This window comes from Gigantopelta aegis, chromosome 10, assembly GCF_016097555.1.
Source record: "Gigantopelta aegis isolate Gae_Host chromosome 10, Gae_host_genome, whole genome shotgun sequence".
NCBI lineage: Eukaryota > Metazoa > Mollusca > Gastropoda > Neomphalida > Peltospiridae > Gigantopelta > Gigantopelta aegis.
The window spans coordinates 47829539-47843408 of record NC_054708.1 but is presented as its reverse complement, the minus strand read 5'-3'; the positions used below and the strand labels follow the sequence as shown (position 1 = coordinate 47843408).

General features: G+C 33.0%; 1 protein-coding gene across 3 annotated transcripts in view; it reads right to left on the bottom strand.

Annotated features, from left to right (window-relative positions):
• The window catches only part of LOC121383336 (spectrin alpha chain-like), a 62991-nt gene that overhangs the window by 32024 nt on the left and 17097 nt on the right, over nt 1-13870 (bottom strand). For 2 of the 3 annotated variants that reach the window (XM_041513301.1, XM_041513299.1), the window contains exons 7-19: nt 13577-13668; nt 13130-13274; nt 12662-12778; nt 12053-12328; nt 11385-11522; nt 11062-11172; nt 10451-10684; nt 9755-9897; nt 9371-9432; nt 8705-8817; nt 6414-6428; nt 3072-3140; nt 1656-1772 (exon numbers count right to left, since the gene is read on the bottom strand). In XM_041513301.1, coding sequence (XP_041369235.1) covers nt 1656-1772; nt 3072-3140; nt 6414-6428; nt 8705-8817; nt 9371-9432; nt 9755-9897; nt 10451-10684; nt 11062-11172; nt 11385-11522; nt 12053-12328; nt 12662-12778; nt 13130-13274; nt 13577-13668 — 1632 coding nt within the window. The remainder of the gene's footprint in view (nt 1-1655; nt 1773-3071; nt 3141-6413; nt 6429-8704; nt 8818-9370; nt 9433-9754; nt 9898-10450; nt 10685-11061; nt 11173-11384; nt 11523-12052; nt 12329-12661; nt 12779-13129; nt 13275-13576; nt 13669-13870) is intronic. The other variant, XM_041513300.1, reaches the window with a different exon arrangement.

Below are 13870 nucleotides of genomic sequence, written 5' to 3'. Positions count from 1 at the left end.
ACTTTGTATTAGCTGTATTGAATACAGTAGCACACTTTGTATTAGTCTGCATATAATACAGTAGCAGATTTGGTATTAGTCTACTGGAATACAGTAGCACACTTTGTATTTGTCTGCATGTAATACAGTAGCACACTTTGTATTAGTCTGCATGTAATACAGTAGCATACTTTGTATTAGTCTGCATGTAATACTGTAGCACACTTTGTATTAGCTGTATTGAATACAGTAGCACACTTTGTATTAGTCTGCATGTAATACAGTAGCACACTTTGTATTAGTCTGCATGTAATACAGTAGCACACTTTGTATTAGCTGTATTGAATACAGTAGCACACTTTGTATTAGTCTGCATATAATACAGTAGCACACTTTGTATTTGTCTGCATGTAATACAGTAGCAGACTTTGTATTAGTCTGCATGTAATACAGTAGCACACTTTGTATTAGCTGTATTGAATACAGTAGCACACTTTGTATTAGCTGCATGGAATACAGCAGCACACTTTGTATTAGTCTGCATGTAATACAGTAGCACACTTTGTATTAGCTGTATTGAATACAGTAGCACACTTTGTATTAGCTGCATGGAATACAGCAGCACACTTTGTATTAGTCTGCATGTAATACAGTAGCAGACTTTGTATTAGCTGTATTGAATACAGTAGCACACTTTGTATTAGCTGTATTGAATACAGTAGCACACTTTGTATTAGTCTGCATATAATACAGTAGCACACTTTGTATTTGTCTGCATGTAATACAGTAGCAGACTTTGTATTAGTCTGCATGTAATACAGTAGCAGACTTTGTATTAGTCTGCATGTAATACAGTAGCACACTTTGTATTAGCTGTATTGAATACAGTAGCACACTTTGTATTAGCTGCATGGAATACAGCAGCACACTTTGTATTAGTCTGCATGTAATACAGTAGCACACTTTGTATTAGCTGTATTGAATACAGTAGCACACTTTGTATTAGCTGCATGGAATACAGCAGCACACTTTGTATTAGTCTGCATGTAATACAGTAGCACACTTTGTATTAGCTGTATTGAATACAGTAGCACACTTTGTATTAGCTGCATGGAATACAGCAGCACACTTTGTATTAGTCTGCATGTAATACAGTAGCACACTTTGTATTAGCTGTATTGAATACAGTAGCACTTTGTATTAGCTGCATGGAATACAGCAGCACACTTTTGTATTAGTCTGCATGTAATACAGTAGCAGACTTGGTATTAGTCTACATGGAATACAGTAGCACACTTTGTATTAGTCTGCATGTAATACAGTAGCAGACTTGGTATTAGTCTACATAGAATACAGTAGCACACTTTGTATTAGTCTGCATGTAATACAGTAGCAGACTTGGTATTAGTCTACATGGAATACAGTAGCACACTTTGTATTAGTCTGCATGTAATACAGTAGCAGACTTGGTATTAGTCTGCCAAAGAAGCCATCACCTCCTTGATTTTACATCTCAAAAACAAATAAGTTTAGGGGCCTTTACTTGCAAAACAGCATCACATTACTACCCCTACTATTTATTTATGAATTGTTAATTCAATAACCTTTATACGATTCAAGTTCGTCAATAACAATTATTGCTATGAGCTACTAAACATATTAGATACTGTTCTTACCATAAGCTTCTGGTATCTCTCAATAACAACTGCCTGTTTGGTCTTAATGTTGTCAGCATCAAAATGTCCCGATTCAAGAAAGGTCTGAGCTTGTACAGAGATTCCTTCTATACGATCCTGAAAGTCAAACCAAAAAAATGGTTTAGAGAACTGGCAAATGTCTTTATAAAGAAAATAACAATGAACAGGTATTAAGCATATTTTCATTTATTTCAGCCATATGCATCAGTATTTCTAAAATGCTGACATAGGTTTGAGATGGGGGTTTTTTTTCCCAATATTTACTTAGAAACTAAAAAATTTTAAATCACTGCATTTCATTTTAGCTCACTGGGAAACATTAGTCTCTTGGTAATGAATTAGAGTAACTCATAGATGAGAATGCCCAACCCTAAAAAATCCTGAAAATTACAGCAGCTTATTTGGAAAATTGTTTAAATGACAATGTTTAGAGGGTTATAAATAATGCAAGGCAGTCAAGACTCCTTAGGGGGTTACGGGGGCATGCTTGCCCAGACAATTTTGAAAATATAATGGCCTGAAAGATGATTTCTTGGCATCTGATGAAAAAAATTAATCCTTTTTCTAATTATCAGTTTAGATCATTTTGAAGAGATTTTTGTAGATTTTTTTCATGCGGTGGCTGCCGGTTACAAAACATTGGTGAAAAGCGGCACACCGTGGCAGATGGCATCTTTAAATTTAGTTTGAATTGAACGTAGCCATGTGTATTGGGACGGCCTTGGATTACTTTAAATTGTGCGTGGTGTGGGTCATATGTCCACCTTAAAGAATATGTGGAGTACATTGTTCATCATATCGAATAATTTAGCGATTTAAGAACAGTTTGCATTTTCCATCAAATATCAATGTAGTGTTATTAATCATTTGTTAAAAATATGTCCCGGAAAAAAAGGTTTTCTATCATTCTTTTTTCTTTATTTTGTGTCAAGTCTTCAGCTGTAGGCTACGGCTAAATGTGACATTAAATTTTTTTTTATTGTTGACTTTGTATTATTTAATATTATGTTTAAAATGATGCAGAAGTAACAACGTCTTCCTTATTGGAATTTGCCAACAAATTGACACTGTCACTCGTTTGGTTGGCAGGTAATGAATAGGCTGGTTACTTGAGGGTGCATCAACTGGCATACGCTGCTTTTATTGAAACAAGTATGCACATTTACACTGCTCACAGAATGTTGGAATTACCAAAATGGTGGTTGGTATAAAACCATGACTACTGGTTAAGTATAAAATCTGGATTGCTGAGTTGGTATAAAACCCGGACTGCTTGGGGTGAAACGTAGCAAATTTTGACAAAACCTGGTACAAAATTGGGCAGTGCAAAAGTCCGGAATTCCTGATAAATCGGAGGATTCTCATCTATGGTAACTTGCTACTGAAAATACTCACCTGATGAGCTGTAACATCTGCTTCCATCAATGCATGTTTCTTCTGCAGATTCTGGACCTGGGTCAGATCCTGGAAGAAAAACAGTTGACCATTTGTTCTTGTAAATTCTTCAACATTTCACACAAACTATCATAGTACATTTAATATATAGGAAAATAAACCACTATAAAACAATTTTATTTACAACAACGTTAAAATAGGTAACATTTAAAAGAAAATAATTGGGGGGAAAAAAAAAGAAAGAAAAAAAGGTAGGAAAACCACGTCCATTTATTTAAATGTTTTAATTTTAAGGAATCAAGAACCTTTTTAGTAAGCCAATGCAACTTATATACTGTTTTGTTCATAATGGATCTTACACTCAAGTTGATATGGGGGAAAAAGTGTATTTACTATAAAAATTAATACTGAAAATTTAAACTATTGCTAATGATCTGGTAAAGCATTTTTTTATTAAGTTCATTTGCACTATCTGTTTGGTGAATAAAACTATTGAGCTGTTGCAGACTATTATGAAATAGAGATCTTGCACAATCAGACAACTATGAAATGTAACACTATTTTGATGCTCAAGATTTTAATAAAATGCTTCCAGTAATACTTGAAACATGCAAGAGATGGCTACATTCATTTTTTTTACAATATAATTAACTTAATATTATTCAAGTATTACAGAATATACCAAATGCCCAAAATAAATTTCTACAAAAAATATCCATATTTTTTTGAAAAGATTCTGTTCATTGCTATATTGTTAAAGCAGCATGCAGTTTCTGAACTACGTCAGTTTTATGATTTACCCACTAGTCCACATTCATCTGTATCTATTTCGATGGTCAAACCATTATCATAACACGACATATGCAACAGGAAAGATACAGCAAAGCCTCATCTAATGATCATCCCATTGTTTAAATAAATATTTTGAAGGCCTTCAGAATTCTTATTTTGCATTAAGAACATATAGCATTGTTCAGTAAGAAGGAACAAATTTACTTGGTTTTCCCTATAAAAGCAACATTGCCACATCTTTACAAACAGATTATACAGTCAAGAGTAGTTTTAGTGCAGAAAACACTTCGTTTGGAATTTACCAGAACTTTTGTCAAAACTTGAAAATTATTAGTTTTAAAAACATTAAATTATTTTATCTAATAAAAAATATGGTTATGCAAAAGAAATTAACTGCTTATATTCATGGGACCAAATATTTTAAATAACAAAACTAGAGGCACTGATTTTCCGCGATCATGGAATCGCGGAAATACCTATCTGAAACGGAATTCACATTTTTTTTCCAAAACATTATTTGACTTTAGATAGCGCATTTGATTAATTAAAATTTATTTTTCGAACTAGAAACTATGGACACCGACATCTGCCTGTGCTACGCTACGACACTAGTACCTTTGTATGTAACATATGTTTAATGTAGAGTATCTAGACGTTTTACCAGTCGTGTTTTCCTCGCTTATTCCTGGCGATTTAACAGGAAAAAACTAACATTGTGAGCTAAAATTGTCCGATATTTACTCAAGTGAAAGATATATTATGTTATGTTTGCTTATTAATTTTTAACATTTGCGGCATTGCCATATTTCCGATCTCACAAAGGAATGCAGTAATTGCATATTGTATGCCAGGCTTTGTTCAAAATAAATTATACAAGGGAAGTGGTTTATAGTGTGATCGTTTGTAATTATTTTCCCGATCATATCGTAAAGAAAACCGAAAATGTCCGAAGTCTGTGTCGTGGCGTATTCTTGTTTAAATTTAAACCAAAAATAAATACAAACTACTGACTTGTTTTGCCTCATTGCATATTTATTTATTTTATACCAGCAATTAATTGCGGTGTGTGTATGTGTGTGTGTGTGTGTTTGAGTGAAACAAAAACAGAATTTGTTTAATACTGAAACGGAAAAAAACGGAATTTGTAACATTATGAAACGGAAAAGGGAAAAATCTGAAACGGAAAATCAGTGCCTCTACAAAGCTGTAGCTTTTCGATGGGTGTTTTCAAAATGTGCAAGCATGAAAATAAAGTTTAGGCATCTATAATGCTTAGACAGTTCAGCACTAGCTCATTTTGTGAAACCTGTTACTTCTATTCAAAACCATCATAAAAGGAAAACAAAGTTCAAAGAGGCACTTAATGATAGTAATGACGACGGTAACCACACTGGACTCCCATGTTCACAGCATTGACACAGATGTGTAGTTAAAATAATGAACACCAAGGTTTTCATTCCACTACTGATGCCTTATTTTTGCCATCTATAAAACTTTCACAGGTTCTAATTGTACATTTTTGCCATAAAAAGGTTTTTAAAAATGGGAGCTATACTTGTACACAAATAAAAGACAATATGTAACTGTTGTGAAAATAGAAAATAATATATTTTTGAATACCATGTCACTGTCCGATATTCAAAGGCAATATGCATACAGCTAGACACATTACCCAAGACAGTCAGGTGGATATATTACTCGAGAATAGTAAGGTGGACAGACTACCCCAAAAGAGTGAATTTGAATATATTACCCAAGAAGAGTGAAGCAATCTAATTGGAAAATGGAAATTATGATTGCTAAGTCTAAATCAACCGAGACTTAATTATCTGAATTATATTCATCATTACTTTTACAGATTTTCTTGAAAATATAAAAATATAATATTAGTAAGTGGAAGAAAAATAATTTGATGATGTCTTGAAACTGTGGACCATTCTTGATTCAGAAATAAATTAGCTTTTGAACTCACTGCTGCCTTTCGTTCTGATCTACTTTCTTCACTTTCTTTATTTAGCAAAACCCATGGAGACCAAACTGATCAAACCGTTATCACCTTGGTTACTGGTTGTTTGAGGTTTTTTAAATCAGAATGCTAAAAATATTCCTATTCATGTGCTTCCAAAATCCAACAGATGCTTCACCATCTTAGATAACTAAAGAGTGATGAAACAAAGCACAGTAAACAGAGGAGTATAAAGTAAACAGGTAATATATCATCTACAAGCCAAATTGTACTGGGTTACATCCACAAAGAAGAAAACATCATCAACCAATTAATTCAACATTTTCAGTTTTACCTCAAAGTATCCATATTTATGTATTTATATTGTCCAATTTGTTTCTAAAATTAATTTTAAAAATGTACTGTTTTGTTTTTACATCTATTCAACATTCTCAGGTTTACCTCAAATTATCCATATTTACTTATTTATATTGTTCAATTTGTTTCTAAAATTAATTTTAAAAATGTACAGTTTTGTTTTTACATCTATTTTAAAAAATTAAACACATATGATGTAATCTTCTTATATTGGATGTTTCACTCACTTGTCGCTGGGTCAGCTGTGTTAGATTAAAGGAAAACAAAATGGAAATGGAGCAAAATTAAAACAAGTAAAGGGATAGAGGGATGAAAGAATAAAGTAAAATGAACAAAAGAATGGTTATAGGATTAATGTGATAAGACAAGGTGTATAGTCAAGGAACCAAAATATTCCATAAAAAAATTTCATTTAAAAGGCAGTTTGATGCTTACTTGATCGAGATACAGTGATGACAAACATTACTGTCATCAGTGATGTTGAATTAATAATAAAAGATTTAAAGATATGATACGTCTCTCCCTTTTCGCCAATTCTACAAAGATATAGGTTTCCCATTTCCTATTACGGTTGTCTGAGGCTGACAAGTCACATTAGTTGACCAAATGTTGTACCATTTCTTTTAACGGCTGCAACAATGGCTTCTTAGACAACCCCCTCCCTCTGAGTAACAAAAGTTTAGATCTTGGCTACATCCCTAAGGTGAAAAAATAACTGTGGTTAACAAATTAAGAACACAAAGTGAATTAGTGTTAGTCACAAGTACATTTTCTGACAATGACATTTCAATATTTTCTGTTAAACTGCATTCAGTATTCTCATAACCTTAATTATAATTATGAAGTACTTATTATTTAAAACTAATTAAGATGAATTACAGGATAACTAGTTTTTCTTTCTTTTTCTTTATTTTAAGGACTACAAGCACTGTAAATTAAGTTTGATATAATGCATATATAGAACCTCACAATGAAACAATTTTGAAGCCAAACTATCAATATTCTCTAATGTTCCCTATTGTTTTAAAAACATTGGAGAGTGAATGAATGTTTATGACACCCCAGCACACAAAAATGCATCAGCTATTGTGTTGGGGTGTTGTTAAACATTCATTCAGTCTCCAATGTTTTTAAAACAAAAGAAGACGTTGGAGAGAGTTGCTAGTGTGGCTTCAAAATGGTTTTATTGTTATTTAAACATGAAAAAATTATTCAGTGTTACTGTACTTAAAAGACAGTAACAGAATAAGGGCAATATACATATATTAGGATGAAATAAATGGATTAATAAAGATTAAAAAGCTTTCTGGAAGTAAAGATAATATTAGTGTTAAAAATAGTTGTTAAAATTTTAGTGTAAAATTTGCTTTATGATTATCAAGGAAACTAATATTGTTAATAAAAAATCTGACAATGACAAACAGGCCTCTCAAGGAGCGACTAATCAATAGGTGTTTTTGTAACTCTTTTAAATCATGTATGGTGCAAAAATCAATAAAACAAACACAAAAAGTACTGAATTTACAAATGTTTTAGTTCACAATTATAAAATAATAAACATTCAGAATCTGGAAATGTAGTTGGTTCCTATCACACATGACAGTATCATTGTCAGTATTACCAAAATAGAATTGGTGTCATATGTTAAATACAAATATAGAAAATGTGGTTGACATAGAAATGTAAAACAGTTGTACTGTTCTATGGGGGATAAAACCCTAGGTAAATTGTTTGTTGAAAGTTTCATGGTTTTTCCCTTGGTCATGCTAGAAAGGTTTAACATGCATGCTTCATACTGTAACTTCCTTATAATATCAAGAAAACTAATTGGCTTTCGAAATGAAAAGACTAAATTTAGATCTTTCTTTACTTGAAAAACAAACATTGTATGCAACATAGTTTCTGACAGGGCTAATATTCAGAAAAATTTACAATGATATACTGACATCATTATAAGGAATTGAATGACAGTAATGATTGATGGATATTTTGCAAGTTTGGTTTTAATGGTTCTGATTTTCCAAGAAGGAATCTTAAATTTAAAATTTTTAAATGATAATGGCAAGTGACCACTCGTGAGTGTAAAGTGTCCGTGAGCAATCACTCACCTTTCCCTGAAAGCCATGATGAATATCTATAATCTTACTTGTTCTTTAAAATACAAATGACCATCCAATGATTTCGTAACATCAAAATCTATTGACAATGTACCAAAATGATGAACATTACGAATGAAAAATCAAATGCTATTTTCTGTTCAACAGAGCTTCCTGATGTTATGAGACTTATTTCATCCTGACTCATAACAGCTAATGATCATCGTTATACTGGAGCACTAGCACAGGACATAAAAGTTAAAATTAATACAAGATTAAAATAATAATGTTGAGAATTCCTGCAAATTGTTAATTTAGTCAATCATTAGAAACATAAAACATAAAGAAGAAAGATGACTGCAGGCAACATAAATTGTTATTGTAAGTCTGCTGAAAAATCAGACTGCCTCATTTCAACTTACTTTGCCATAGTCTTCTGAGGTGATCTGACCTTCAATGTCATTCAACCAAGAATCAATGTCATCAATGTTGCGGTTAAACTGTTGCTGTTGACTTGCCTGTTTCAATTTGTTGCCTAAGTAAAATAATAAAGTAATTCCACACAACAGTTTCAAATGTTTTGTACTTACTTTCTCATTAAATTACATGTTACAACCAGCTATCAAATCCTCAACAAAACGGGAGACATTCCACCAATGTTGCCAATTTAAAATATTTGCTTTCAAAAATATTTAGTCAATTTCTAAAACATAAAGCAACTTCTGTTCTGTTAGTATATCTTCCAACTGGGGTACTCTAAATGGAAGAAAGTATATTATTACTGAAGCCACTACATGAAGTAGTAATAAATATGTCCATTTTTCTTTTTTTGTAGTACTGTGAAGGTAAAAGTACTTTGCTTGGTAATTAATTTTCATACACTGCTTATGAAAATTACATAAAAAATTTAGCACCCAAAATGATGAGAAGTTGAGATCATAACATAACAGAATGACTACCAATTAATAAATCACCACCTAACTATACGGCTTTCTTAAGAAGTATCGTTTTCCGAAGTTATATCATCAACCAGACAAGGATATTTTTTATGTATTAACAAGAATGAAATAAATAAAAACGTAATATACCTTTGAATGCAGTCTGAGATTGCAGCTGCTCCCATAACTTGTCAATTTCATCCAGTCGTTCTCTAAAAAAATACCTCTAATATTAACATCAACGTCCCAGAAATTATTATATTATTTATACTACCTATTTTGTGAACTGTTAACAACTACTTTTTCATAACTGATCTAAGTCTAGTTTTAAAACAGAATGTCAAAAATTGGGAAAAAAATGCATAAAGATCAAGATATATATATTCCAACTCTATTATATAAATAATCCCAAAAATATTAGTAAAAAATGGGTTTTTTTTAAAAATATGGGTGTTCAGTAACTGACAAGCAATGGAACTTTCTACTCATTTTTGTTTCTAGAAAGTTAAAAACCATATCAGAGTACAAACACACCTGATAGTTTCTGATGCGAAATGCTCGTTGTTGATCAGGTCCTCCCCAGTCTGTTTGATAGAATCAATCCGGTTCTTGTTGGCGTCTAGCTCTGCCTCGAAATTCATGTGCTTCTGAAGTTTGGTTTGCAAGTTGGTTGGATCCTAAAACAAATTATATGTACATGGATTATTAACTTATGATACATGTATATCAAAGATAGACTGGTCAAAATAAGCTAGTGACAGACATATTTCATTGATTATTGAAACTTCTGCTCTGGCTGTGTTTAACAGATTTACAATACAGATTAATTACATTGTTCAGGAATGTGCTGAACATATACTCACTTTAAACCATGAACACCCTGAAAATTTATGCGATTCAGTGTACATCCATTTCTCTATACTGAAAGTCTATTCCTCACTACTTTTTAATCTTAGATAAAGTACACTTTGTTCTGTTCAGCAATATACAAGTACACTTTGCTCTGTTCAGCAATATACATAGCCCAACCTCTAACTTATGTACAACCTCCCTCTCCCCAATGCAATGGTTATGTTTGAAAATCACAAAAGCCTATCAAATAGCCACAACCTTTCCATCTTGTCAGTGATAGCCACTTCCAAGTGGGTTAATTTTTTTTCTTTCTCCTTCACTATGAAGACAAAAAATTTAATTTCTCTTTATACACAAGAAACATTTTAAAAACTGTACCAAGTAATTTTCATCCGATGCAGTTTTCAGCTTCTCATTGATCCATCCTTTCGTCTCGTCACAATCCCGCTCGAAAACCTGGTACTGATACGATTCCTCGAGCAGCTGTCTGCGGCTAGCGGAGCGCTCGTGCAGCAGGTTTCGTCTCTGTAGCAGCAGGTTGATCCGCTGAGCCACGTCGTCGGACGCGTAGTGCTCACTCTCGATCAGCTTGGTGGCAAACTCATCCAAGGCCTGCAAAATCAACATGAAAAATAACAATTCTATTTCTGCACTCAACACACAAAGGTAAAATGGGCTATGTTAAAGACTGGTAAGAACTGCAAAACTGCGAGAGATTTAATATGGTATCAGGTATATGAAAACTATTAATTTATACTGGCTTGCCAGTAAATAGCTGGAAAAGTATCATGTGAACACCTGTCAATTATGTACAAATCTGAGCGGTATTATTTTTTTTTCTCTCCAAATGCCTTGTGAATCATAACAATACAACAGACACATACATGCAAAACAAATATGATATGGAAATCAGATTGTTACCAAAAAAAAGTTAGCATATAAATATAGCTATTTTCCTACTGTTTATTTTAATAAATGTTCATTAGTACCTTAATTTTCTCTTCTTGAGCAGCCAGTGACTTTTCGAAATCGTCATGCTTCTTCAGTAGAGCTTCAACACTGTCCAGCGAGTCACCCAGATCCTCATTTGCCAGGAAAGCCTAACACATTGAAAAAACCCCACAATGAAACAAATTAATATTTTATTATTTTATTTTAAATACAATTTTACAAGCATTTACACCAAAGTTAGTCAGAACAATAAAAACGAAATAGAAAAAAGGGTTTCAACAGATATACTAAAACAAAGTCCAGAGCGTTTAAGTGCTTAGTCGTGGACACAATGCATAAAAGTAAGATAACGTATAATAACCTCCTGTTTGGTCATCCATGCATCAGCTTGCTCGGTGTCACGAATAAACAGCTGAAGATCCATGCACTGCTCGTATAGGATTCTGCGCTCTTCCCAAAGATCCAGCAGAAATGTCTTCTCATGCTCCAAGATGGACAACTGAAATCACAGCATTAAAATGGAATTTGTATAACACTGAAATAATTTCACAGCTTATCTGATTAAAATATCTCCCAAAATTTAATTTACATATACAGTGAAACCTGTCTAAAATGGACTGTACAATAACCAGAATCTAGTCAAAAAGGTTTTATGGTCCTTAATTTTTCTAAATTTTAAAACGCACCCTCTTAATACTGAATCCTGTCTAAACTGGATAAATATTAGGTCCCCAGCATGATTTGGTTTAGAAAGGTTTCACCTTATAAGACTGAAATAACTATCGTTGTATCATATTAATAAAAGCATCCTTTAAAAATTCATACAGTATGCTTCTTTTTTCTTTCTTTTTTACACAAAAATTTGTTCTTCTAAGGCTTAAAGAATTCTGAAACCAATAAAACAAAAACAGATGAATGACTAACTTAAGCACTTGTTTGGCAATGCATAGTAAAATTACCCAAGACTCGACACTGACACATGAAAAAGTTAAATGTCTAATAAGCCTAAATTCAAAACAAAACCCTCACCTTTTCACGGACTTCATCAGAGGCGTAATGGTTGGAGTCCAGCAGTTTGCTGCCGGCCTCAGCGGTTGACGTAAAGCTATCTTCTCTGGCATCAATTTCTCCTTTGTGTTCTTGGTGTCGCTCCAGCAAAGCTTCGGCTCCAGCCACATCTTTTGCCAGTTCATCGGCAGAAATTATTGCCGTCATGTCCTTAATCCAGGACACGAGGTCACGAAAATCGGCAAGGAATCGATGTAGGTAGTAAGAGTCATCTAATCGAGATTTGCGCTCAGCACCCTGATAAATTGAAAACGAAAGATCACATTTTCGATTGACACAGCTGCATTATATTTTATTAAAAAATAATCTGAATAAATAAAGAATACATTTTCTTTTGCATCCTGTTTGTGTCTTACATGTGTGAAAGGACATATATTTATTATGCTTTTCATCAATGAAAAACAGACTTAAAAAATTCAGCATAAAAAGTATCTAAGCAAGTCAAACTCAATTAATGAGGGTTTTTTTTTCTTCTCCAGTTTTTAGTAAAACAATTGTAAGAATATTGCACAACAAAGATTCGCCCGCCTCCAAATTTTAACAGTTAGACAGCAGATTTAAAGGGAGTACCTTCGCCTTAAGATGTTCCCAGTTCTCTTCAATTTCATTCTGTTTTCCATCAATCTGAGCAGCTTGATCACTGTGTATCTCCATTAGACGTTTGGATTCTGTCCCTAGAGCAGTCACCTGAAACAAAAAACAATAACAATAAAATACATTTTAATGTATTCTTGTTATCATGTAAAGGGAAACTACCTGCCAGGAACACTTGCAGTAGATGTAAAACAATCACATAAAGACATGTAGCTCTCTTTTCATTGTTTGCATTAAAACATTTCCTGCCACTAACAAAGCATTTAAAATACCACAAAGAACAAAATACTGTGCAGTGGTGGCAACTCGGTCTAATTTGTAATGTGTTTAGTATCCTCCAGATACCATATAAATTAAAAATGTTACGTTCGCCTAGTGTCTGTTAAAGAAATATGAACTTATTTTTGCTCCTAATAGTAATGAAACTTAATATTGGTGATTTACCTTCTCCTCGAGGGCTGCGAGATCTCTTTCAACACCTTCGTGTTTACGCTGCAGAGCTTGAACACTGGCAAGGTCCCGGCCATAATCATCTGTTGATAGAACGGCATCTTTTTCTTGAATCCAAGCAATAGTCTCATCTGCATCTCTGAAATACAATATATCTTATTTTACATGTGACAGAGGGGCATTGCTGTTAATCTGAAAGACTAGTCTTATGAAGCATTCCCTCATTCTCTATACCAAGTGTTGCAATTAAAATACTTTTGACATCTAATATCTACCGATTAAACAATGTGCTGGAATGTCTTTAAATATCCCTATCCCATAACAAACCCTTCTGAACATCAAGTTATGGGTTGAAGGACAGTTAAAATAAATGAACGATACTGTAAAGTAATTTAAGACAATTTATATTCAAGAGATGTAACTGATCTTCTATTAATGTACCTGTTAAAACGCTGGATTTCATGGGCTCCAAACAAGCGCTCTTGTCTGAGCAGTGACAATTGTTTTAGTCTTTGCCAGGCTTCATTGACTTCCTGAAAAATGGAATGATTTCAATTAAGATGAGGCACTTCCTCTTTGTTAAAACTCCTGCTCTTTAATAACAGTAGAGTGTCATGATGTAGACTATTACTGTTTTACATTCACATTGTATTACTTTATTACCTGCACACAATGAGCAATCATATTTTTTAAATGTCAGAAGACATTTCATGCACATTAATGATGCAAAATAAT